General features: G+C 38.1%; 5 protein-coding genes and 1 long non-coding RNA gene across 7 annotated transcripts; 3 read left to right on the top strand and 3 right to left on the bottom strand.

The window, feature by feature from the left end:
• The first annotated feature begins 106 nt into the window (after positions 1 to 106).
• Positions 107 to 3,152, top strand: LOC105277052 (arrestin domain-containing protein 2). The gene is made up of 6 exons (XM_011335194.3): positions 107 to 248; positions 462 to 586; positions 938 to 1,155; positions 1,895 to 2,041; positions 2,147 to 2,368; positions 2,550 to 3,152. Exons 1-6 carry the CDS (start codon positions 136 to 138, stop codon positions 2,739 to 2,741), a joined length of 1,017 nt encoding a protein of 338 aa, XP_011333496.1. The 5' UTR covers positions 107 to 135; the 3' UTR covers positions 2,742 to 3,152.
• LOC105277060 (UPF0235 protein C15orf40 homolog) lies at positions 2,973 to 4,836 on the bottom strand. Its single transcript, XM_011335204.1, has 4 exons — positions 4,464 to 4,836; positions 3,673 to 3,766; positions 3,430 to 3,557; positions 2,973 to 3,364 (listed from the first exon to the last, which is right to left on the bottom strand). The coding sequence occupies exons 1-4, from the start codon at positions 4,569 to 4,571 to the stop codon at positions 3,275 to 3,277; spliced, it is 420 nt and encodes a 139-aa protein (XP_011333506.1). The 5' UTR covers positions 4,572 to 4,836; the 3' UTR covers positions 2,973 to 3,274.
• Positions 4,271 to 5,991, top strand: LOC105277069 (coiled-coil domain-containing protein 124). The gene is made up of 4 exons (XM_011335215.3): positions 4,271 to 4,434; positions 4,843 to 5,007; positions 5,113 to 5,381; positions 5,593 to 5,991. The coding sequence occupies exons 1-4, from the start codon at positions 4,402 to 4,404 to the stop codon at positions 5,786 to 5,788; spliced, it is 663 nt and encodes a 220-aa protein (XP_011333517.1). The 5' UTR covers positions 4,271 to 4,401; the 3' UTR covers positions 5,789 to 5,991.
• Positions 5,897 to 12,603, bottom strand: LOC105277075. Its single transcript, XM_011335227.3, has 6 exons — positions 11,762 to 12,603; positions 10,185 to 10,846; positions 9,256 to 9,626; positions 7,334 to 8,171; positions 6,778 to 7,159; positions 5,897 to 6,649 (listed from the first exon to the last, which is right to left on the bottom strand). Exons 2-6 carry the CDS (start codon positions 10,745 to 10,747, stop codon positions 6,542 to 6,544), a joined length of 2,262 nt encoding a protein of 753 aa, XP_011333529.3. The 5' UTR covers positions 10,748 to 10,846; positions 11,762 to 12,603; the 3' UTR covers positions 5,897 to 6,541.
• Positions 12,604 to 15,428: 2,825 nt separating this feature from the next.
• Positions 15,429 to 17,997, top strand: LOC105277047. Its single transcript, XM_026970742.1, has 5 exons — positions 15,429 to 15,670; positions 16,046 to 16,342; positions 17,220 to 17,362; positions 17,435 to 17,570; positions 17,696 to 17,997. The coding sequence occupies exons 1-4, from the start codon at positions 15,451 to 15,453 to the stop codon at positions 17,546 to 17,548; spliced, it is 774 nt and encodes a 257-aa protein (XP_026826543.1). The 5' UTR covers positions 15,429 to 15,450; the 3' UTR covers positions 17,549 to 17,570; positions 17,696 to 17,997.
• Positions 17,998 to 19,560: 1,563 nt separating this feature from the next.
• LOC105276994 lies at positions 19,561 to 21,687 on the bottom strand. Of its 2 annotated transcripts, XR_002192993.2 has the most exons (4): positions 21,595 to 21,687; positions 20,372 to 21,368; positions 20,246 to 20,286; positions 20,050 to 20,171 (listed from the first exon to the last, which is right to left on the bottom strand). It is a non-coding gene; the product is annotated as an uncharacterized LOC105276994 (long non-coding RNA). The 2 variants fall into 2 exon arrangements; XR_003406637.1 differs by lacking the exon at positions 21,595 to 21,687 and adding an exon at positions 19,561 to 19,599 and having other exon boundaries at positions 20,102 to 20,171; positions 20,246 to 20,376.
• Positions 21,688 to 22,364: the final 677 nt, after the last annotated feature.

The raw sequence follows: 22,364 nt of genomic DNA, 5'->3' as shown, positions 1-22,364 counted from the left end.
TAGCGGATAGAAAAAGGTCGCTTCTGTGCGTTCCTTGACGTGCGCTTGGCGAGCGTGAAGCCACGGTGACGTAAACGCCCGCACGAGCTGTCGCTCTCCGCGGATACGGCGAGAGGTATCCTCGTCGACGACAGGATGACGAGAAAGCTCAGCAAGTTTTTAATACTTTTCGACAATACGAATCTATTGTATTTCCCCGGGCACTTCTTGTCCGGCCGTGTCCTCATCGAATTGGACGACGAAGCATAGTAAGTACACCATAACATGTCATAAAAAAAGGGAATTGAAAGAAGACGTGCTCCAAAATAATCGCGTTTTGTGCGTACGAGTTCCCTAAATAGACAGATTGAAAAGCTCTTCGCATGAAAAAGAAACTTTTTTATCGCAACACGACGCGATGTTAGATCGATACGTCGCATAACGCAAATTATAATAATATTGGGATAACGATGTGACCGTAGTGTCTCGGGACTGCACTTCCATGTTATCGGAGAAGGGGTAGTTCGGGTGCGCAGCCAACGTGCCGAGAGAGTTTACGACAAAGAGAATTACATCGATTTTCGCATGCGGCTGTTGGGTGAACCAGGTAAATCAATTACACCGAATTACGTTGCGCGTAATTTATCACGATATTACGTGATTAAAGAGATAATTTTAGGTCGTTGCATAATTTCTGTCATATTTCGTGCGCTTACTTCCTATACGCAACAGATTAATTATTGGATTTGTTTTTGAACCGCGCTGCTAGGCAGAGTGCAAAGGCAGTACCGACCTATCAGCGCAATTCGAAAACAAATTTAATAATAATTTCTTGCGCGTCGAGGATAAACGCAGGATATACAAAAGGAATTATTCAACGACCTAATAATTTACATCTTTAATCTACGGTTGGAGATTTTTTAATATCTTTATGTGTTTTTGGTGAAATTCCGCACAGGCGAAGGACCGTCATTACTTTCCCCGGGCATACACAGCTTTCCCTTTAAATTGGGCTTACCGTTGGGTCTACCCTCTACTTTCCTTGGAAAGCATGGATGGGTGCAATATTATTGCAAGGCGGCTCTTCGCGAGCCAGGTGGACTTACGCATAAAAATCAACAAGTCTTTATCGTCATGAATCCGATAGACTTAAATCTGGAACCTCCGATATTAGCGGTGAGCGTTTACGTTATTACCAAACGACAAATGTATCTGCGAACTTTAGAAGACACTTATAGAATTCCAACTTTTCGATCGTTATCAATAAATATTTCGCTTGTCACTAGCGATGAGGGACTATTACCAATAGTCAGTATGAATACCCAAACTTTTCACAGAATTGACTAAAATTGCGAATAGCTCTTGCGCGCGCACGCGATTAAACGAATAACGTGATTACCATAAACGAGTTCCAAATACTGGTCATCGACCTGTATGGAAAGCGTCGCAAATATCGTAACGTGTGCCAAAGAAACTGAGGTGCGTATGTATTTGACACATCAGAGTAACAATTGTACGAGAAACGATTTGAAACGCAAATTAAAAAAGAAAATCGCACAGTACTTTGTTTGCATTTGCGTTGTCTCAATTGCAACATGTATAATAGTGCTTGCTAGATTATGACGAAATTGCCGCCTCCGGCAGCCACGTACATTGCATTTGCATTCCTAGAAAGAAGATCACGTAAGAACATTTTTATGTAGGCGGGTAACATTCGCTAATGCGCGTATGCATGCGCAAGCATTGTTCGATTATAAATACAGATATTATTTAACGCGAGCGAAAATTCAGTATTCAGTAATTTAGGTACGTCTCGCTTTTTGAAAAATACCTTTTATTTTTACTTTGACATTTAGCTCGACCGATTTGGCAAAACCAGCATGTATTTCAATAAAATGCTTTTATAATTGAGCAGCAACCTGCGAGGCAAGAGATCGAACAGCGCGTAGGTGTCTCTTGCGTATCGGGTGGTCCGGTATTCTGCAGGGTGAGTCTGGATCGGGGCGGATACGTACCTGGGGAAACGATCGGTATTTCTGCGACTGTCAGTAATCGTAGTAAGGTACATTATAATTAATTAGCGTATGTAATAAATATAATTCCGAAGTATGCTTAATAGCTGATAGACGATATCTTGCAAATGCTTTAAAAAATCTCGGATTAACAGGTGACGATGAAGTCGACAAAAGCATCACTCACCGAAACAATACAGTACTTGTGTCGAGGGAAGGTGCTTGCTAGCGAGACTCGCGAGTTGGCTAGTGTCTCTAGGGGTAAAATTCGACCGGGCGAAGGCGAGGAATGGCTAAACGAACAAATGTATGTTCCCCCTTTGCCACCAACGAATCTGAGAGGATGTCACTTAATTAACGTTCTTTATCACGTTTACGTAAGTGTCCAAAAAATTATGAAAAATAAAAAAATATGTTATTTAAAGAGTTTATTTGTCTTTTCAAACTTGATGAGGTTTTGCTGCAAATTAGCGTTATCGTTATTAGCGATATATATATAATATATTATAGTAAGATTTTAGAAATTTATCTGACACTGACAATGAACGTTTCTTACAGTTTGTTATAAGCCCAAAGAGTTTGGATAAAGAAATCAAGTTACAAATACCCATCGTATTGGCTACGTACCCTCTGAGACCGGAGGGTGCACCAGCTGGTACAGCACCATCCAAACGAGGCGCTCATTACCCATCGACGCTACCCATCTTTCGACCCTGGCTCGACGACAAAGCTTTCGAAATACAAGAGTGAAAACCATGAATATGATTTATATATTTTAAATTTGTGATGGGCATGTAAGAAAAAGGTACTAATTTTTTGTAATCACAAGCAGATTGTGATTATAACATTGTAATTTCATACGCCTGCAATTATGCCAAAACATTTTAACGAATTCTTGTTATACTACTAGCCACAGCAATATTTGTGTAAAATTTCAAGGAATCGATGTCGATCTTTGGAAGTATCGAACCTGGTGCAATTATATAGTACGTAGTTTTATTGGGATAAATTTTAATATATACATTAAATTTTATCAATATTGACGAAATTCTATGTGTAATATGCATGTGAACAATAATGCCATAATTATCTTCACAAGAAACACAAATGTATAAATTGTATAATATTGTATAAAATAACTGACTTTGACAGACATATACAGAAAAAGTAAATAATATAGAAATGCGGCAAATGCAAAATATATTTATAATGAAAAATTATACATATACAAATTGAGATTATATTAATGATTTAAAACATTTTTTATATAATAAAGAAAAGCTCTAATTTTCCATCTCTGCTCTCAACTTCATTAAAACCTGCTCTGCTGAAGTTCCTGTTACTACAACTACCTTCTGTCGACTTCGGGAGCCCTGCAAAAACGAAAAGTGAAAAAACATTTCTGTAACTTCGACACACGCGAGAGTAAAATACTAACTCGATCCAAAGACACATCAGATTTTCTCAATCCCAAGACTGAAGCTAAATATTTAACGAGTTCAGCATTTGCTTCGCCTTCCGTTGGTGGAGCGGAGATTGCAATGCTTACAGCTTCGTTAGAAATATCTGTAAATATTTATTCACGTCTCCTTAACAAATATCGTAATGGAAATTACGTTAAAGAAATTATTTTTTTATAAACAAACATGAAAAATTTATCGAGAAAAATATTTTTTATTACCAGTTATATTATTACACTTTGCTCCAGGTTTAGCCTGAATTTTAATCGCTACATGTCCGTTTTTATCTAAGGCTACAGATTCCATAGATTGAGTCTGTAAATAGTATATTCAGTTAAAAAAGAAAAAGAATAGAATACTTAAATTTTTTATGTATTCTGATGTATGTGTATAATTAAATATCCTCTTTCCTTTAGCTAATAATAGGAACCCTTATCTTACTTAATTTAAATTAACCAAATATCATTAGGGATTAATTTTTATACCGCACTAGTAGAAACGGCTATTAATTAACAGCTAAAATTTTTATTACAGGATGTCTCAGGGAAAAAAAAAATATTATAGGAGGTCATAATTTTAAGAAAAAACGTTCATATGGACAAGTATTCCATTCCAGGTTTTGCGAGAGAGTTATTTGAATATGCAATTGCAACATTACTGATGATAAGACGCTAAATAATTGTGCGTTAAATTTTTGAATTTAAGCATTTTGATTACTGTGCGTCATTTTCTATAAAATTATAAAAGCTACAAATTGATTGGCTAATTTTCAAATCGAGATCTCGGATCGATTTCTGGACACAAGGCTGTCTTGAATTCAATTTTCTCTGCTGCAAGTACTCTAGTAACATTTGTATTTGATAGTGTGGTAGATGTGGCTAGTCAGTAAAACTGACAGAATGTTAGAGATGGTAAAGTATAGAGTAGAAAATGTCGTACTCTCGCGATAGATGATCGAGTCTTTTTTAGGCTCTAAGGAATCGGTGAGTGTAAAGTCAGAACGATCACTTACATCGGTAGTCGGCACCCTTCGTGTCGTCTCACGTTTCGCAGACCGTTGTCTCGACATTTCACGCGTGACAACTAAATACGTGTAACAGCTTTTGTACCGCGTGATCATGTGCTTTTAACAGAAATTATGTTGCCTTCGTCGTTGTTTTATTTATTTAAATGGAATAATACTACGTATGTGATTTCTTGTACCTTGACAACTTTGAAACGTGAATTATTTTGCGATCAGTTAACCTGAATCTCGGCAACCTTGATTGTGTTTGCGCGCATGTGCAACTACTGCCAACTGTAATCTAGTAACTTCTGTCCGCTAATTTTAAAACACAAAAATATAGCGTATGCAAATGCGCATATGTATTTTAAAAATTTATATTTTATAGACCAATATGCCGAAGAAATTCGTAGGTGAGAATAGTAAGGCGGTTGCCGCCCGAGTCAGAAAAGCGGCAGCCAAAGAAGCTGAAACTATAAAAAAAGCAATGGAAGCTGAAGATAAAGCTTGGGAGGATAATAATAAACAACTATTGAAGAAGAAACAAAAACAAGTACGCTTAGAATTATTCCGATAAACATTCGATTGATGTTGCTAAATATGTTAATGTTTGGAATAAAAAAAGTTGTATAATACATTTTTCTTATATAATGTATAGGAAGAGCTCGAGAAGAAACGACAGCAGCAATTAGAGAAAAAGGCAGAAGCGAAAGCTCTGCTTGAACAGGAAATGGCCACTATAAAAGTCGGTGGCAAACAGTCAGCGTCTAAGATTACCAGAGCTGAAATTGTTGCTGTTACTGAGAAACGAAATCAAGTAGCTTTGAAGAAGAAAGAAGAAGAAAACCCAATCGAGGAGAACTTGAATAGATTAACTTTGGAGGGTGAAATTGCTCAAAATATAGACGAAGCTATATCTATTTTGAGGTAATTATTTTCAAGACATTAAAGTTTTTATATCAAATTTTGTATTAAAATATTGTGCTACCTATATAATTATATCAAAATAATTGCAAAGTTTTATAGAAATTCATAGAGAATTTTATAGAAATTTCATAGAGAAATTGCTTTCTGAAATGTTGCCATAACAATATATTTCTTTTTTTTTATTAACTTAATCTCTTTATTTAATTTTCAGTACAAAGGATCCTGAAATTGATCGTCATCCAGAGAAACGATTGAAGGCTGCATTCGCGAGCTTTGAGGAAAAAATGATGCCGATAATTAAAGAACAAAATCCTACATTAAGGTTGAGTCAATTGAAACAAGTACTTAGGAAGGAGTGGATGAAATCGGCTGAGAATCCGCTTAATCAAAAGTTACTAAATCGCTGATAACGATATGTCTCGAATGCGTGTAATATCTGTTTGTGCATCACTGACTGATCTATAGTTTAATTTCGTTATGTCTGATTTAATAATAATACCTTTTGCAAAGATATAACCAGTACTATACACAATTTTATTTGTAAAATGTATAACTTATATTTAGAAATATTGTATACGAAATAACGATACATAAATGATCTTTGGTAAAATCTATGTGCTGTCCCATAGCCTCTGCTCAGTATTTGCTGAATCACTTTAAATAACTTTTTTTTATCTGGCACATGGAAAAACGAGTCTCGAATAAAAAGTGTTCGATTTAAATAGGAGGACAAAATATCCTATGTAGTTCATTTACAATATATATATATATATAGATAACAATTCAGGTACATTAAAGATTCAAATTTAAAGTAGAATCGCACGTATATCATGCTTAGCGATGCACGTTACAGACAAAATTTAGAATTGTACAAAAGTTATTGCAAGTGATCAAGACAAATGAAACATTTTATCTCTATAAATCTTGGCACATCCACGAGGCCGCAAAGCTTAATCATTTATTCCATCATTCATCAAATCATTCGATTGGATTGCATCTTTTCGAATCATAAAGTAACTTCTTTAGAATGTACATTACATGAATTCGATGTTATATGTAACGATTTGACAGGCAGTCCGTTTCGTTTTTAGTGATTCATAATTTCAAAGGAATGTATAGATTTGCATTAAATAATATTACTACTTCCGTTTCTTGTTCCTTCATAAGTTTATAAAACAATGTATCATGTGATTCAATTGCTGAGGGCACTCAGTCATAGGACTGTGACCAGCCATTGGAATAGCTTCGAGAAAAGCCTTCATCATTGTCTGAAAAATTCAAATTAATTTAATTTAATATTTAAAAAAAAGGAAAAAAGCAGATGATAGATATGCAAGATCTAATTTGTTATTTTCATGTATCAAGCAAATAATAATCAATGATTACGCGAACTTACTCTTTCCATATGGCATTCCTGCATCAACGATACTTTGTTGTCTCTTAGTCCATGCACTAAAAGCGTCGGTGTGCATATCCTCCTGTGGAAAACGTAATCACCTTCCGGCCAAATCATACCATCCAGTACGTATTTCATGTGCGACGGCCACTGCTCCATAGATTCTTGGCCGCAATAAGGATGCTGTCGACCTCGCGCGGAATATAAAATATCTCGGTGAAAACCACACATCAAAAGCGGTGTAAGAATCGCTCTGAGACAGCAGTGTCCTGCGCTCTCTGCGCTTGGCGGGGCCAGTGGAATCGGGCCACCACCTGATATCAACACCAACTGGTGAATATTGCTATCATACTTATAAGCTAGCGCTGTAGCGAAGCTGCATCTAAAATAAAATTTAATAGGATATAAATAATAAATATATCAAATAAAATTTATATTATTTAGGATATTTACAGATTCACAATTTTATCGATATTATAAAATTAAGAAAATTCTGTTTATAGCCTCTTTATACAAAAAATATACAAAATACAATTTTAAACAGACAACAACTCACCCATAATTGTGCGCCACTAAAACGCACTTCTCTCCGGACTTGAAAGCATAATGCTGTAGAACAGCATCCAAATCCTTGAATAACTTGTCGAAGTGATAATCTCTAGATCGACCGGGCGCTGAGCTCATGCCATGCCCAAGCATATCGGGAGCGATGCAGGGGTAACCGAGAGAGGAAAAATACTGTAGCTGGTGTTCAAAGACTTCCGCCGAAGAACCGAAACCGTGTAGGAAGACTATGGTTGGTTTTCGATTCTTCCGGAACGTTAGAGAATTGTGAGGACTTCGTCGAACGTTATCCTGCGAGGCAGTTCCATCATACTCTGTCCATTCTTTCTCGTAATCTTTGAGCTCGATAGGAGGAGTTGCCATTAATTCTGTACTGATCTTAACACCGAATTTTGATAGAGTCTCCGTATTCAAGGACAAATTCGCGTCATTATTTTGGAATTCTAGACGCGATTTCTCGAAATCAATCTCTGGATTAGTTTCCAATCGCTCCTCGCAATCGATTTTCTGAGCATCAATATCAGTATCGGTCGTTGATGTCTTACAATCTGACGACGCATTTACCGTCTTAATAGGGTCTACTTTATACTTTTCTTCAGGGACTGTTTCTTGCGAAATTTTTTCTAAATTATTCTCCTTTGAGTTATCCATCGAAAAGCCTCTTCCCAACTTCTCATCAATAATTTGTAAAAGGGACTGCTCAAAACTGGGTTCTTGATCAGGAAGTTGGAACTCGATCGTCTCTACGCTATTTATTCCAGAGTCCACGCAGTCCAATTGTTCCGGAGTAATGCTCTCTGTATTCGCCGATATTCCAAGATACAAGTTGGCTGTTCAATGGAAACCAATATCAAAATAATAAAAAGGTATATACAGGGTGTCCCGGGTTTTAACCGACAAACTGCGGGAGCATATTCTACTAGTGGAAATAAGAAAAAATTCTTATATCGAGCTTGCTTAGAAATGCTTTATTACAAAGTTATAAACCAATATTGAAAAGAAATATCAGATAAGTAACAACGGATTTTTTCACAAAAATATAAATTATCTACGCAATGATTTAGTGACGCATTTCAAAATGTTGTCCTTGCACATCGATACAAGCTAGACATCGACGTAGTACAGAATTTGTTACGGTACGACATTCCTGAAAATTTTGTTGCATCTCGGTAACTGAATTAGTAATTCGTTGCTTTAAATCTATCTGGTACTCTCCTGTTAGGAAATCTACGTTGATACTCTCGTACGGCAGCTCGTGCATTTCCGTCACAGAATCCGTACACGAAATGAATATCGGTGTATTCCTCATTTGAAAACACTTTTGGCATTCTGATAGTAATTGCTAGTTGACACGACGATTGAAATCTAACGGCTACTGTTGTGAAAGTAACAATCATACTGAATCGTTTCAACATAGTGAACATGAATACACGTGAATACACGTAACATAAACATCTTCGACCTTGCAAATTCTACACTATGTTCCGTCGTTACTTATCTCATATTTCTTTTCAATATTGGTTTATAACTTTGTAATAAAGCATTTCTAAGCAAACTCGATATAAGAATTTTTTCTTATTTCCACTAGTAGAATATGCTCCCGCAGTTTGTCGGTTAAAACCCGGGACACCCTGTATATATTATGTAGATTACGGTTCAAAAAGAATACTTAAATAATACTATAAAAATATTATAAATATATTAGTTTTTAATTAAATATATTAGTTTTTTCTCCGGAAAAAATCTAATTTTCCAATGGAAAACGATTAACGTTTACTAATGAAAGAATTGGAAGTTTGCGCGTTCAGATATGACGAAATGATAGACATCAGTTCGTGTTACACGGGTTCATATAACGCGGAACATATCCCCCGCGATATATACTGTAAAATTGTTTATACATCTATCACTTACTCGTTTCTGCAGAACGGTTGAAGTGTAGAGAAGATAATTCGTCCATCGAACCGACAAAAGCTGGATTTACGTAACCTTCGGCTACCGAAACCCTGGCAAATGGCTTTTTACACTCATTTTCTGTGCTCCATTGTTCTTGTGTCCGATCCATTGGGAAAGAGGAATTAATATCGATAAAGGATCTATCATCGTCTCTCTTTATCGAAACTTGATCTTTGGATTTATCCGGATCTTCATCAGAATAATTTCTTAATCCATTTTTCATTCGTTTCCATGTTATTTCAGAATGCTGAACATTCTTATTCCTTTCTATGCCAGCTATGTGCTTAACGGTGTCATCAAGTACTTCTTCCAGAAGCGTATTGATGTACCTGATATAATTCACATATTTATTCATAGCGTGCTACTTTTGCAAATTTAATCATGTAGGACAGAATTAGGAAGAATTGGATACATGATAGAAAGTTTAAATTATTAAAAATTTTTATATATTGCATTTTGTATGAAACATTCTTCTACATAAAAAGCATTGTTACCAAATGTTCTATTTAGTATATTAATTCGGAAACAATATATTTTAACAAGAATTATCTCTAGTAGTATTTTTGTGCAAAATTATCCTAAAATATCTTTCTGATCCTATATGCGATACGAAGAGTGTTTTTTCGGCGAGCATTAATAAGATACTGACATAAAAACTAATGACGCAGCCTTGAAATTTTGGATGATCATAGCGGAAATGTCAAGTTTTATAATAACCACTCGTCAACAGGTAGGAAAAAATTACAAAAAATCACTAATATACATAAAATCGCACTAGAGCCTGGATGGGTTTATTATACTGAAAACATTTGTTCCATGATGATCTCTAAAATCTCTTCTGCCTATTTTTGTTTGATATTATAGATCGTTTCAATGAGCAAACTTACCCTTCCAAGTCCTTAACGATTTGTTGCTTCGCACTTTGCTCGAACGATCGACGATCCGTAGTCAACATCGAGGGTACCGTCCGAGCCTCGCTCGTGTGATCAGCGATCGAACTGCCGCGCAGTTTTTGTAAATTCACCGAAACTCTCTGTTCCAGTTCCTCCAAGTCGCGTGCGTTTCTTTCAGCCCCGCAGAGACTCGTTCGTATACGATTCAACTCTGCGGATATGATTCGTTCCTCGGTGGTACTCAATGCGCCAACGGATTGACGGAAGGAACACCTACAGTTGCCGGACGGATGGGGTCTCCTGGCCCACCGAGAGAAGAAATTGTCGTTGACGGATTCCGGTCGATCGATCGTCGTGCTCTCGTAGTACCAACCGCTCTTCAGGGTTGGCCTGAGGACGCGCAGTGTGCGCCGTGGTGCCACGATAAAGAAGTCGCAGTCGGGCAACTCGACCGTACCAGGACTGACCTGATTTCGATTCCTCCAACGTTCAAAAACTTTGCCGTACCAAGGAGATCCCGTTGGAGGCGAGAGACTCTTCTTTACCTTCGTTGCCATCGCTTCTTCTTCAATGTCCTCAAGACGATCGGGCCATCACGATAGCCGATTTTTGACCAACGAACGAGAAATATATGCTGCAGTGCTGGCATATGTTTCCTATATTGAGACGAATAACGTCGGTCGTATATTCGATGCGTATAAATATTCGTTTTAAGTTTTTAAGTAACGCGCCTGATTCGCATTCTTCCCTTTATATGTTTCCTCGTAATTATTTGAACTATAAGTACGCGCAATTATTATTGTTTAATAATTAGTTCTGAAAGGCTTAATATTCACTATTCATATAATTTATTTGTCAGAGTTATTTATTATTATGGAATACATTAGTAGAAATAGAAGTCGCTACAACTATGATTGGAATCTCAAATATCACTTGATATGAGTTTCTTTCGAATAACGTTATAGTTACAGGTCAGCGAGTTTTTATTGCGCAAAAAGCGACTTTCTCAACTTGCAATGCTTTTCCCCGCACTCGACCGACAGGATTTCCCCGCCAAAAACGAAAGCGTTGTTGATACGCTCGGATAATTCGAAATTATCTCGAATATGTGTTATTTTCGAAATACGATGTCTATCCTACGGTGACACGCATTCCTAGCTCGTTTCTTGTTCATTGCGCGCCTCTTTGACGAAAACGAGTTACGCGTTCCTCTGATAATGGGTTTTTAAATTAAAGAATATTTTTATATTTTAAATTTAATCTTGGTTTACAGAAGTTAAACAGGATGGTCGATTATATGTTTTTTTCACGGCAAGTATTCCTACGAGAGTTAAAGTACGGTCTACCTAGCGGCAATCTTTCATTTAACCATAGGAAAAGTACGTCAGACTGTATAATATACGTAATTCGATGGTTTTCTTTTTCCGAGCAGTTAATACGTTCTTCAAAATAATATTGTTTTTTCTTCGTTTTTACAAACGTCACAGGCAATGGGAGAGACAAAGCGTAACGAGCGAAGATGTCATTGGTTTCAAGCGCGTTAATTCAGTTAGATTGGACGAATTACTCACTCGAGAATGGGATCGATCAAGCGTGAAACTTCCCCGTTATCACATCTTTCGAACACTTTTTAACGCGTACTCAACTTTCGTCAGATCTCGATAATCCTATCTGAAAAACAGGATCACGTTCCAATCACGGAAAATGCCTAACTTCAAAAAGAGCAACGCGATTCTAGTCGGAATGTAGTTATATCACATCCTGCGAATCTCGGATTCGCAGATATCGCGGTTGCGACGTTGTCAAAAGCGTCGCGGAAGTGGCAATTACCTTCCTTGGGCGAACGAAATACACGAGATGCATAACGATGCACCGTACACTGATCCGAGAAGCAGTACTTCTCTCTCGCGCAACTTCACGAAGCAGCGCGACACTGACGCACAGCGCGGGGCGCTCGCTCCGCTCGTCCGTCTCGGATCCCCGCGAGAGTCTCAGCGACTGGGTCGCGACGACGTAACACACCCGAACGCGATCGGTCGCGTGTTGTCGGCCACTGTTTTCGCCGAGGAGCGTCAATGACATACGCGATGACGACGATCCATCGGGCGGAACGCGCGCGTCACCCGTCGACTCGCGTCGAATGATGTGTACCGTCACAGCGAGGCATCGCGCATTTTTTTCCTTTTGCCCCGTTTCCCTTTTCTTTTCCACGGGCGTTCTCCAGGCAAATTAGGATGGGAAAATCGAGGACGATTGATGCTTCGGACGTGCAGCGCGTCGGCTGACGGCGGCCATTGCACGTCCGAGCGCGCGGATAGGGCCCAGCACGTACGAGAGAGCAGGATCGGTAGTCCCCTACCACCGGATAGCCGTCCGCATACAGGGCGTTTAAAAAGTCCGCGTCAACCGCGCCTACCTTTGATCTATGGGTTGGCCAAAAAGTAATTGCGTTTTTTCCAATAGATGGACATACATGTCTTGAAACGTAACTAACTTCATTCTAAGCCGCAAATTCATTATGTAGGTTAACAACTCACAGTTCGAGCTTGTTTTAGAAAAAGAAAGTACACGATTTTGTTAACAATTGTTTGTTTGCCGTCGATTTCAAAATGGAAAATCAAAAAGAACATTTTCCTCATATTTTCTTTTATTACTTCCGAAAAGGGAAAAACGCTGTGCAAGATCATACAAAGTTATCTGATGTATATGGCGAAGATGCTTTAAAACTGCGGCAGTGTCAAAATTCGTTTACTAAATTTCGATCTGCAGATTTTAATGTGAAAGATGCACCACGCTCAGGAAGGCCAATCGAAATTGATGATGACAAAATAAAGGCACTGATCGATTCGAATCGGCGTTTAACGACACGAGAGATTGCTGAGAATCTTAACATATCGAAATCGAGTGTTGAGAACCATTTAAAACGACTTGGATACATTAGTAAGCTCGATATTTGGGTACCACATGAGCTGAAAGAAATTCATCTCACTAAGCGTATTGACATCTGCGATTCTCTTTTGAAACGTGAGGAAGATGATCGATTTTTGAAACGTATGATAACAGGCGACGAAAAATGGATCGTCTACAACAACGTCAAACGAAAAAGATCGTGATGAACCTGCTGAAAGCACTTGAAAAGCAGATATTCACCAAAGAAAGATTATGCTGTCAATCTGGTGGAACTTTAAAGGTATTGTGTATTTTGAGCTGCTTGCAAGAAATCAAACCATTAATTCAGACGTATACTGTCGTCAACTGGATAAATTAAATGATGCCATCAAACAGAAACGTCGAGAATTGGTGAATCGCAAAGGTGTTGCGTTTCACCATGATAACGCTAGACCACGTACAAGTTTGGTCACTCGTGAAAAATTGTTGCAGCTTGGATGGGATGTGTTACCATGATGTTACCACATCCACCATATTCGCCAGACCTGGCACCATCAGATTACCATTTGTTTCGTTCTTTGCAAAACGCCTTGAATGGTAAAACCTTTACTGCTGATGAGGATATCAAATCGTTCTTGGAATTGTTTTTTGCTGAAAAAGATAAGAACTTTTTTGAGCGCGGAATCATGAAGTTGCCTGAAAAATGGCAAAAGATAATCAAACAAAATGGACAATATATTGTTTAATAAAGTTTTTGTTTCCCATGAAAAATGCGCCTTTTATTTATATAAAAAAAACGCAATTACTTTTTGGCCAACCCAATACTTGGTATTAAGTGATATATTTGTAGGATGTATTTATTTTATGCGTAGGTTTGTGAAGAACATTGTACCTTGATGTCCTATAAATGTTAAAAATTACTGAAAGAAAATAAAGAGTAGTTTGAAAAACTAAATAATAAAAAGTTAGGGTAGCGAAGATCCAACTGCTAGAGGCCGAGCGAATTAAATTTTTACTTTGACGTCATCCTTTTGGCGATTTCTTTCCGTAATGATTCGGTAATGATAACGGTATCTTCCCTTGAATGGCGACTTACATGACCGGAGGAAACGCGGATGCACACGTACACGAGCGTGAAAGATTTTATAATCATTTGGCCTATTAAAGTTGTCCGCGATATCTATGTCAAATACCAGTAGATAACTGTACCTAGCCACTAAATAAAAAAAAGACATATGGACAAAATTCAGTTGATAACACTTCTTTCACTGTGATTCAAATAGGTCATTCAAATAGTTTATTCTCAAGAACATAGATAAATCCTAAAGTTATATTTATTTTTGTGCAATATTGTGCTGTTACTTGACCTATTCGATCGAGCAGAGCAAATAAGGGAAATGATAGCGTAATTTTTCTATAATCCAAGATACTGCGATAAGATTGAGTGTCACTGACCTATTCGAAGAACAATTTCATTGTTCAATCTTATTTCGTTGCGCGCCGAATAAGTATCTCAATTGTAAACGTTTCGATTCGAAATAAATTCCAAATTCTACTTCTATCAAGTAATGCTTTGTTTTCGACTTATTAATTTCTGATTTCACAGTTTGATTATAACAAAGCGACTCTTTTTGCAAGCGATCCATTATATCATATTCGATTAATCAACGTAACATCTTTTAACACATATAACAAATTCCTCGCGGTAGTACACAGACACGCAGTGATGGCGATAATGATAATACGTTTTGAGTAAATGTGTTTGCGGAACAAACAGGTGTGAGATAGCGTTTGAAGACTGCATCATGAAGAGAAGACAGTCGCGAGTGCCGAGCTTAAGAGACTTTCACTGAAAATAAGAAACGTCACGAGTCATTAGAAATGTTACGAGTCACTAAACCGAAACGTGATTTTTCATATCTTCAACTATTATCGCATCGCGGGAACGTGCCGTATTAAAGGAGGTGAAGCTAACGATGTAAGAGTGCGCTAACGCTTCACCCCCTGCCTTCGTATGTCGCAGCCTGCTGTACACGCACAAGCGCACACTTGGCTGCGAGAAAACTTCGGAGAAGTTCTATGTGGCGAACGAAACGCAGCGGCCGGTATGCGCGATAAGCAGTGCAAATTTGAAGTTGCAATTTTTCTTTTTCGCTAAGGAGCAGATAACCATTTGCGCGTTAATATATTGGCCGACGCGCGACGACGTATCTTTACGAGAGCGCGCCGTGCAAACACCTTCTACTAAGACTTTGACGAAACGCAAACGCAAACGGTGGTCGTTAACCCGACCGCCCCGGTAAGCGGCTCAAGCTATAAAGGGTTGAGTCGCTCATCTCGCCCGATTACTTCGTTGAGAAATCTCGGCGCCATGGAACCGGCGCACTTGCTCGTCGTATATTTTCTCGCCGCTCTCAGCGCGAGCGTACTGCTGGCGCAGGGCAAAGACGAGGCTGGTGTCACCGAGGACGCGATCACCGAGGACCAACGAAAAGTACATCAAGAATGCCGGAATCCGGACTACAAGCAATACGTGAAGTGTTTAATGAGACCGAAGAGGCATCATCGCGGCGACGTGCCGTCAGAAACTGGTAGATCATCCATAATCGCTGTAATATACAATCGAGATAAATGCGGATTCGCGTGTCGCACGGGAGACTTTGTTCGAACGCATTATGCAACTGCTACACGATCACTTGGAGAGATACTATTAAATTAAAATTATATTGCATCCCCGCGTGTGAATAACGTAACTTAAGACGCAGTTGCGCAACGCGACTGCCATTTGTGCAACTGACAAGCAACATCGCGACGATCCTTTCCTGATCAGTTACTATTTTTGATTAATTGCCGATATAAATGATAGTACTCTGTCCGCGTATAAAATTATTATTAGGAGAAAATTGTAGCTTGCGATTATCTATTTATATTATGTATAATCGATAAGAGATCATTAAACTTTCCAGATCTTTGTTGGGATACGTGTCTGAACAAGTGCGATCACCGCTTGGAACACGACTGCGAAAAGAAATGTGGCCACTGCACAAAGAGAATCAGATACAAGCATCAGTATATTACAGAATACGAAAGGGAATGTGAGGAAGGAGGGAAGTGCGTTGCAGTCAATGATAGACTAAGAACTACTAATATAACAACAAACATCGGCATCAAGAATGTCATTAATACCTATGAACCGATTGATGGAAATGGAAACGGAAATGGAAACGGAAATGGAAATGGAGATGGAACTGTTTCCCCACCTAGTAAGTCAAAAATCTTTCATACCCAGGCAGCACATGTTAGCCTAATATATGTTTCTTAGACGTATCTAATGTCTAAGAAACATAAAGTACCATTTAAGAAACGGTTTAAATAGAAACCGTTTTTAGACCGAAATTTTAAAAACGTATTTTTCACCTTTCCACAGAAACGAAAAATGTGTTTTATTAAATTGATTTGACATTATATAATTAATATAGAAAAAAATAGTAATTTCTACTTACTTTGCGAGTATTAATTATTTTTACATCATACGTTTCAATGTACTCGATTATGGAACAAGAGACAAAAATCAACACAAGTGTGTGTGATTCCCACCTCTGATTCGCCAAGCGACCGATAGATGGCCAGGCCAGACGTGACGTTCTCGCAAGTAACATTTGTGTTATCACCTTATAAATAACCATCCGGAAAACCGATCCAATACTCTTTTCTTCTTCTTTTCTTTTGAAACTTTTGAGATCACTATTACTTGAAGTGATATTGCAAAAGAGCGAGATTCCACTGTACGAAATTTAGAGAGTAATTCATAAAATATAAAAATCTAGTTTTTTACAAAAATGTGACTTAACTCCGTCTATCTTTGAGGCACTGATATATAGAATTAATAAATATTTTTCTGATGCTTTCTGAAACGTTTTTTTGCCGAAAAAGAAACGTTTCTCCTAACGTTTTTTCGTTGGACATTTTTTTCCTAAATAAACGTTCCAATAAAATGGTTATGAAACGGTTTTGAAACCAATGTGTGCTGCCTGGGTAGTTATTAATCTATCATAGCTTCTGCAATATGATTTTAACATGATTTCGAGGAAGCGTGAATTTCAGTCAAGTTGTTAATTTATACTTGTTTTCGATTTACAGTAGATCGTCCTCCCAAGTTGCAGTTCCCATCGTTAACTATAATACCTCAAATCTCATTGGTACCGCAAATTACGTACGGAATAGGAGCTGCAGGTGGGTGCGCGTATAATCAGTGGCTTTGCACCCAACAAACCAACGTTCAGGTAGTACAGGTAGACGTATCGCATTGGAAATTGAAATAGCCTGTATATTGCAAGGGACGGTCGTAATCGTAGATTCCAAAAAAGCTTGATTGTTCTGGATGCGGTAGTCCTGTTCTACGCTACGCGTGTGACGTAAAGTGTTACGAAATTCACGCCAACACAACGACCAAGCCAACAACGCCTTGAAAGACTCCGCCATGTGTTGGTGGTGAGAATTTCTTGTCCATTTATTGATTTTTTACTTCAATTTTTAAATAGGAAGGAATTTTAATATTTCTGATTGTAGCTATCCGTATTACGAATTGCAATAGTACCATTGTATGTTTTTAATAGGTCCACGTCATTCTGTCACGAATCTGTCTGAAAGCAGCTAAATGCAGAGTGCAGAACACTGAACGCAGAACTTTCACGATCATGATCATGATCGCTTACATGATTTACACTTGAGTAACCCATAGCTCATGTTAATAGCAATAATATTGATTTCTCGACAAAAAACTTGTAACTATAATTAACATAAAATATATAGCTTTTATCATATGAAGCGATCCTTTAAGCTCGCTGACGTATATAATTGTGTAATACCAGTTTCTTAAGTTCGTGAAATAAAGACGACGTTACATTCCTTTTACAAAGATCTTGTTTATACTTCACCATCTACGGATCAATCATCATTATCTGTAATGTTTTGTAAGACGAGAAAGAGAAAGAGTAACCGGCAGACATCCATGTATAGACGGTTGCCAACTTCCTGGCGCATGCCTCTATCGCAAAACTTAATTTTTATAAAATGTTTTTTAGAGATAAATTAAACTGTTAAATATTCTTAATAAATACAAAGTCTCAAAGCTTTAGAAACATTATCATTATAAAACGGTTAAAAAGCAATGTTAGTAAATCTATTAACTGTTCATCTATGACCACAGACAGCGTCAAGGCTGCATAAAGCATGTAAATGAACGAGCGACCGGATCGAAGCCACAAATTGCAGAATTTATCCTGCATTATGCGGTTTACGGCACATCAGCAGTCGTTGGCTCAATCGACTGGCGCAGACTATGTTACATAAATAAGCGATGTGCTCGCGAACCCCTACGAACAAGCGGGTCCGGGACGGCATCGTCAGGTGTCGAGGAAACAGGTGCTGGAAGCGCACAGGCGCGATATTCAGCTGCACCGTGACGAAAGACTGCGGCATAGTACGGCATTCGCGTTACGAAGGCTAAATCAACGAAATCATTCCTTGTTCATGTCGAATAAAAAAAGAACCGAATTATTGAAGATCTTTTTCAATATAATCAAGAACGGAAAAAGATACAAAATGATTTTATATATTTATTATTTATTTGGTTCTTTCCGAAACATTGTCTTGAGAAAAGTAGCGCAAAGAGAAAACTATCGAATGATTTTCTGGCAAGTCTGCTGAGTTAATTACATGGTAAGTAAAGAACGGCGATGAAATTAATATTTGACTAACTGATTGCGAAAAGTCGCTTGGTACTCTTTTTCCGCAGCGGATTGAAGCAATATTCGAAGAAACCAGAGGATTGCGGCAATCCATGTTTACGGTAATTACCTAATCACTTTACCGTTATTACATTCGCGCGCGCGCTGACTTGTACGCTTGCTCGGGAAGAGCGAGCCTCTTGATGCGAGTCTGGACCGCCCAAACAAAAATACTGCAGTCGCTAACCTATTACGTGCATTTCACAATGCATCAGCTCCGATAAGGTTGGATAGCGAAAGTGCTTGTAGCATCCCGAGCAGGCACAGCGTGGGAACAGCAACTTGTTTCTCCTACTTTATCTCGCTCTTGCGATTCTGGCGAGGCGTGAACGGATCCCTTTTTGGGAGAGTAAAGTACGTCGTTAAGCGCTGCGCTCTTAGCATATTTCGTGGGTAACAATAAGAGGATAAGCGCTAAACGACGACGCCCGTAGGCGAAAAAGGGGATAGCAACATCCGTTAATTCTGTTAGTTCAACAACACGTTAAGGGGGGAGCCTGCTTTAGAACGCTGAAAATAAGGTATATTTTACGAATTGTTTTTGGAGAAACTATACAGCGGATCATTATAAAACTTTGATGCATTTATTAGTACATGTTTAAAGATAAAAAAAATTATTTTTTGATTCGAATATATCGCCTGTAGAGGTCGTCCTGGAGAAATCCTAGTGCAGCCGCGTCGCCGGCATTGCAAATTGGTGAGCATTCTCCTGCCTCGAAATTTCGTCTAAACTGAAAAATTGAAATGTGTTCTCGTTATTTATGAATTCCCATCGTCGATGAACCAAAGAGAGAAGAAAAAAGTTGAAAAGTGCCAAAATGGTGGAGCTTAGAACACAAAAGTACGATTTTTAGGCAAAGTCGTTGAACTTTTTCACGCAAAAGTAATTGTTTAACTTAATGTTTTTATGAATATTAAAGGCTCATCGACGATGGGAATTCATAAATAACGAGAAAATATTTCAATTTTTCAGTTTGGATGAAATTTGGAGGCAGGAGAATGCTCGCCAATTTACAATGCCGGCTGCACTAAGATGCCTCCAGGACGACCTCTACAGGCGATATATTCAAATCAAAAAATAATTTTTTTATCTTTAAACATGTACTAATAAATGCATGAAAGTTTTATAATGATCCGCTGTATAGTTTCTCCAAAAAAAATTCGTAAAATTATACCTTATTTTCAACGTTCTAAAGCAGGCTCCCCCCTTAAACGTAACTCGTTCGTTCACACCTGGCGCCTGAGAATACTGTTGGCATTCCGTTAACATAGGAAGCTGCTCGGAGCAGACGCGTCAAAGTAGCTAGAAATATGTCAGTTTACAGTTTTGTTCATGAGAATGTTGACGAGACTGTTATAATCTAGACGAGAAGCTACCTGTTTGAGGATTAACGTCAGAAACGTCACGCCAACAAGACCTGAAAGCAACGTCGCCTGAAGGGAGCGTACAAAAATCGCCCAAGTGCAATATTTTCGCAGCGCAACGCGCCGATAGACACGTACCTGAGTGACTACGCGCTAGGCGAACTTGTCCGTAAGCGACGCCTTCTATCGTTACTGTATTGTTAGAGAAGCAACCACAGAGCCAGTACATACATGCGCGATGCCGTCGCACCACGCCAGTTTCTCGAACGATAAGCATGCAGCGTTCTACCCATGGCGAACTCGCAGGTCGGACGGCGTGGGCCGTTCCTGCCTCCGAACAATCGAATTTACTGCGAAGGATTGTTCCTGTTATTTCTGCCTACTCTTGTCGAAGTCTGCCTGCCAATCAATCTCTCTCTATTTTCGGCTGCGTTAATCTGATAAGAATGGCATTTCCGTGGATCCAGATACTTAAACACACAAGAGAATGTTAATTTCTAGACTTTTAAAGAAAACAAATAATAATGATTGTAAATATAAAAATAATATGTAGGAAGAACATGAATCTTAGAATTTGAGAACTTGGCGTGAGCAAAACTTCGCAGTCGATATTGCCATGGAAGAACATTGGGAAAGTAAAGCGTACTTCTTTTCTTCATTCAATCTACACCTGGTGTAACTTCTCAAGCGCATGAGGGACCACCCACGGATATCCAGGTGGAGGCATTAGAGCGAAAGATCGACGCATGAACATTCGTACGTACACCAGACCAGCTAACATCCGTTGGTCGACCGATCGGTGTATTAAATAGTTATACACCGTAAGCCATCAAGTTTCAGCTTGCACGATCGAGTTTTTATAATTCCCTCACCTATTGTCTGCGTGTACTTTGCGTAAAAAAGGGTTAAAATACATTGTATGATATTATACAAATGACATCCCAGTTTACCGTCTCCCTTTCAAGCAAGGACATTAAATTGTCATCAATCATGAATAAATTTTCATGATTTATGAACCTCAATATTTCCCTTTAATGTGTTTCCAGGATGCTTCAAAGATGACCCACGAAGGCACGTGCCATCAAGTTTGATTCTAATTAACTCGAACACATGTTGTGCACGCCCGTGCAACTTCCTGCAAGTAAAAAGCCTTAATTGCTCTCAAACACTAGATAACATTAGGCTTGGAACATGTACGAGATGGAAAATAAGACAAAAGAAAAGATAAAATGTTATAAACTTATTAATTTAACTTATTAAACTTTATTATTATTTATTATTCTAGTTCTACTTTCTGCAATTACATACATAAAAAGATATTTATTTGTGAATAGCTTTTATGTTTAAACTGGAAGTTTTACACTTTAGATGCAGCATATTTACACAGAGTCCATCGGTGGTCGTATCGCCAAGATCGTCAACGGTTGAATAATTCGAGAACTCACTGGATCGTAAAATGACACCGTGGGCATCGTCGAGAACGACTGGAAGTTTGTTGGGGACTGCCCACAGTCAAGGGTTAAGAAAAGTTCGTTACAGTTATTCCTTGAAGCAATCGTTCAATCGAGCACTCGGGGAAGCACTAATGAAACGAATAGTAATCCATTTAAATGCATTGAGGAAATATATGCAGAGTTATCGCTTGACTTGACAGCATATCGCTTGAAATGTAACTTTTTCAAACAAGTCTAAATAAGTACAGACGAAGTATGTAAATAGAGCGAATCAAACGTGCCATTCGAAAATATGAAAAGTTGATTATGCTTAAGGAAGGATTCTAGTATAGAGATTCTAAACCAAGATGTATTTTAGAAATTTCTTTTGAAAAACTGGAAAGAGATATTGGTATGAGGTTCCAAGCATTGTATTTACTAATATTTTGAGTCTTTAACAATTTTTTTATATAAAAAGAGTTGATCAATTCAGGTCAGTTTTATGTTAGAGAAAAGATATATAAATTGCGAAAACAATTGTAACCATAGGAAAACCCGCAACAAAAAAGAGAAAAAGATTTTAAAACATTACAGAATGAACCTCAGTTCAGTGCAAGAAGTTAAAAATTAACAAAATAGTAACATTTCGAAGTTACTTGTACAACACAATCGTATATTTAGTCAGCTTCGCAACTGAG

This window comes from Ooceraea biroi, chromosome 6 (genome assembly GCF_003672135.1).
Source record: "Ooceraea biroi isolate clonal line C1 chromosome 6, Obir_v5.4, whole genome shotgun sequence".
Lineage (NCBI taxonomy): Eukaryota > Metazoa > Arthropoda > Insecta > Hymenoptera > Formicidae > Ooceraea > Ooceraea biroi.
The sequence above is the reverse complement of the archived record's forward strand: the minus strand, read 5'-3'. Positions and strand labels throughout refer to the sequence as shown.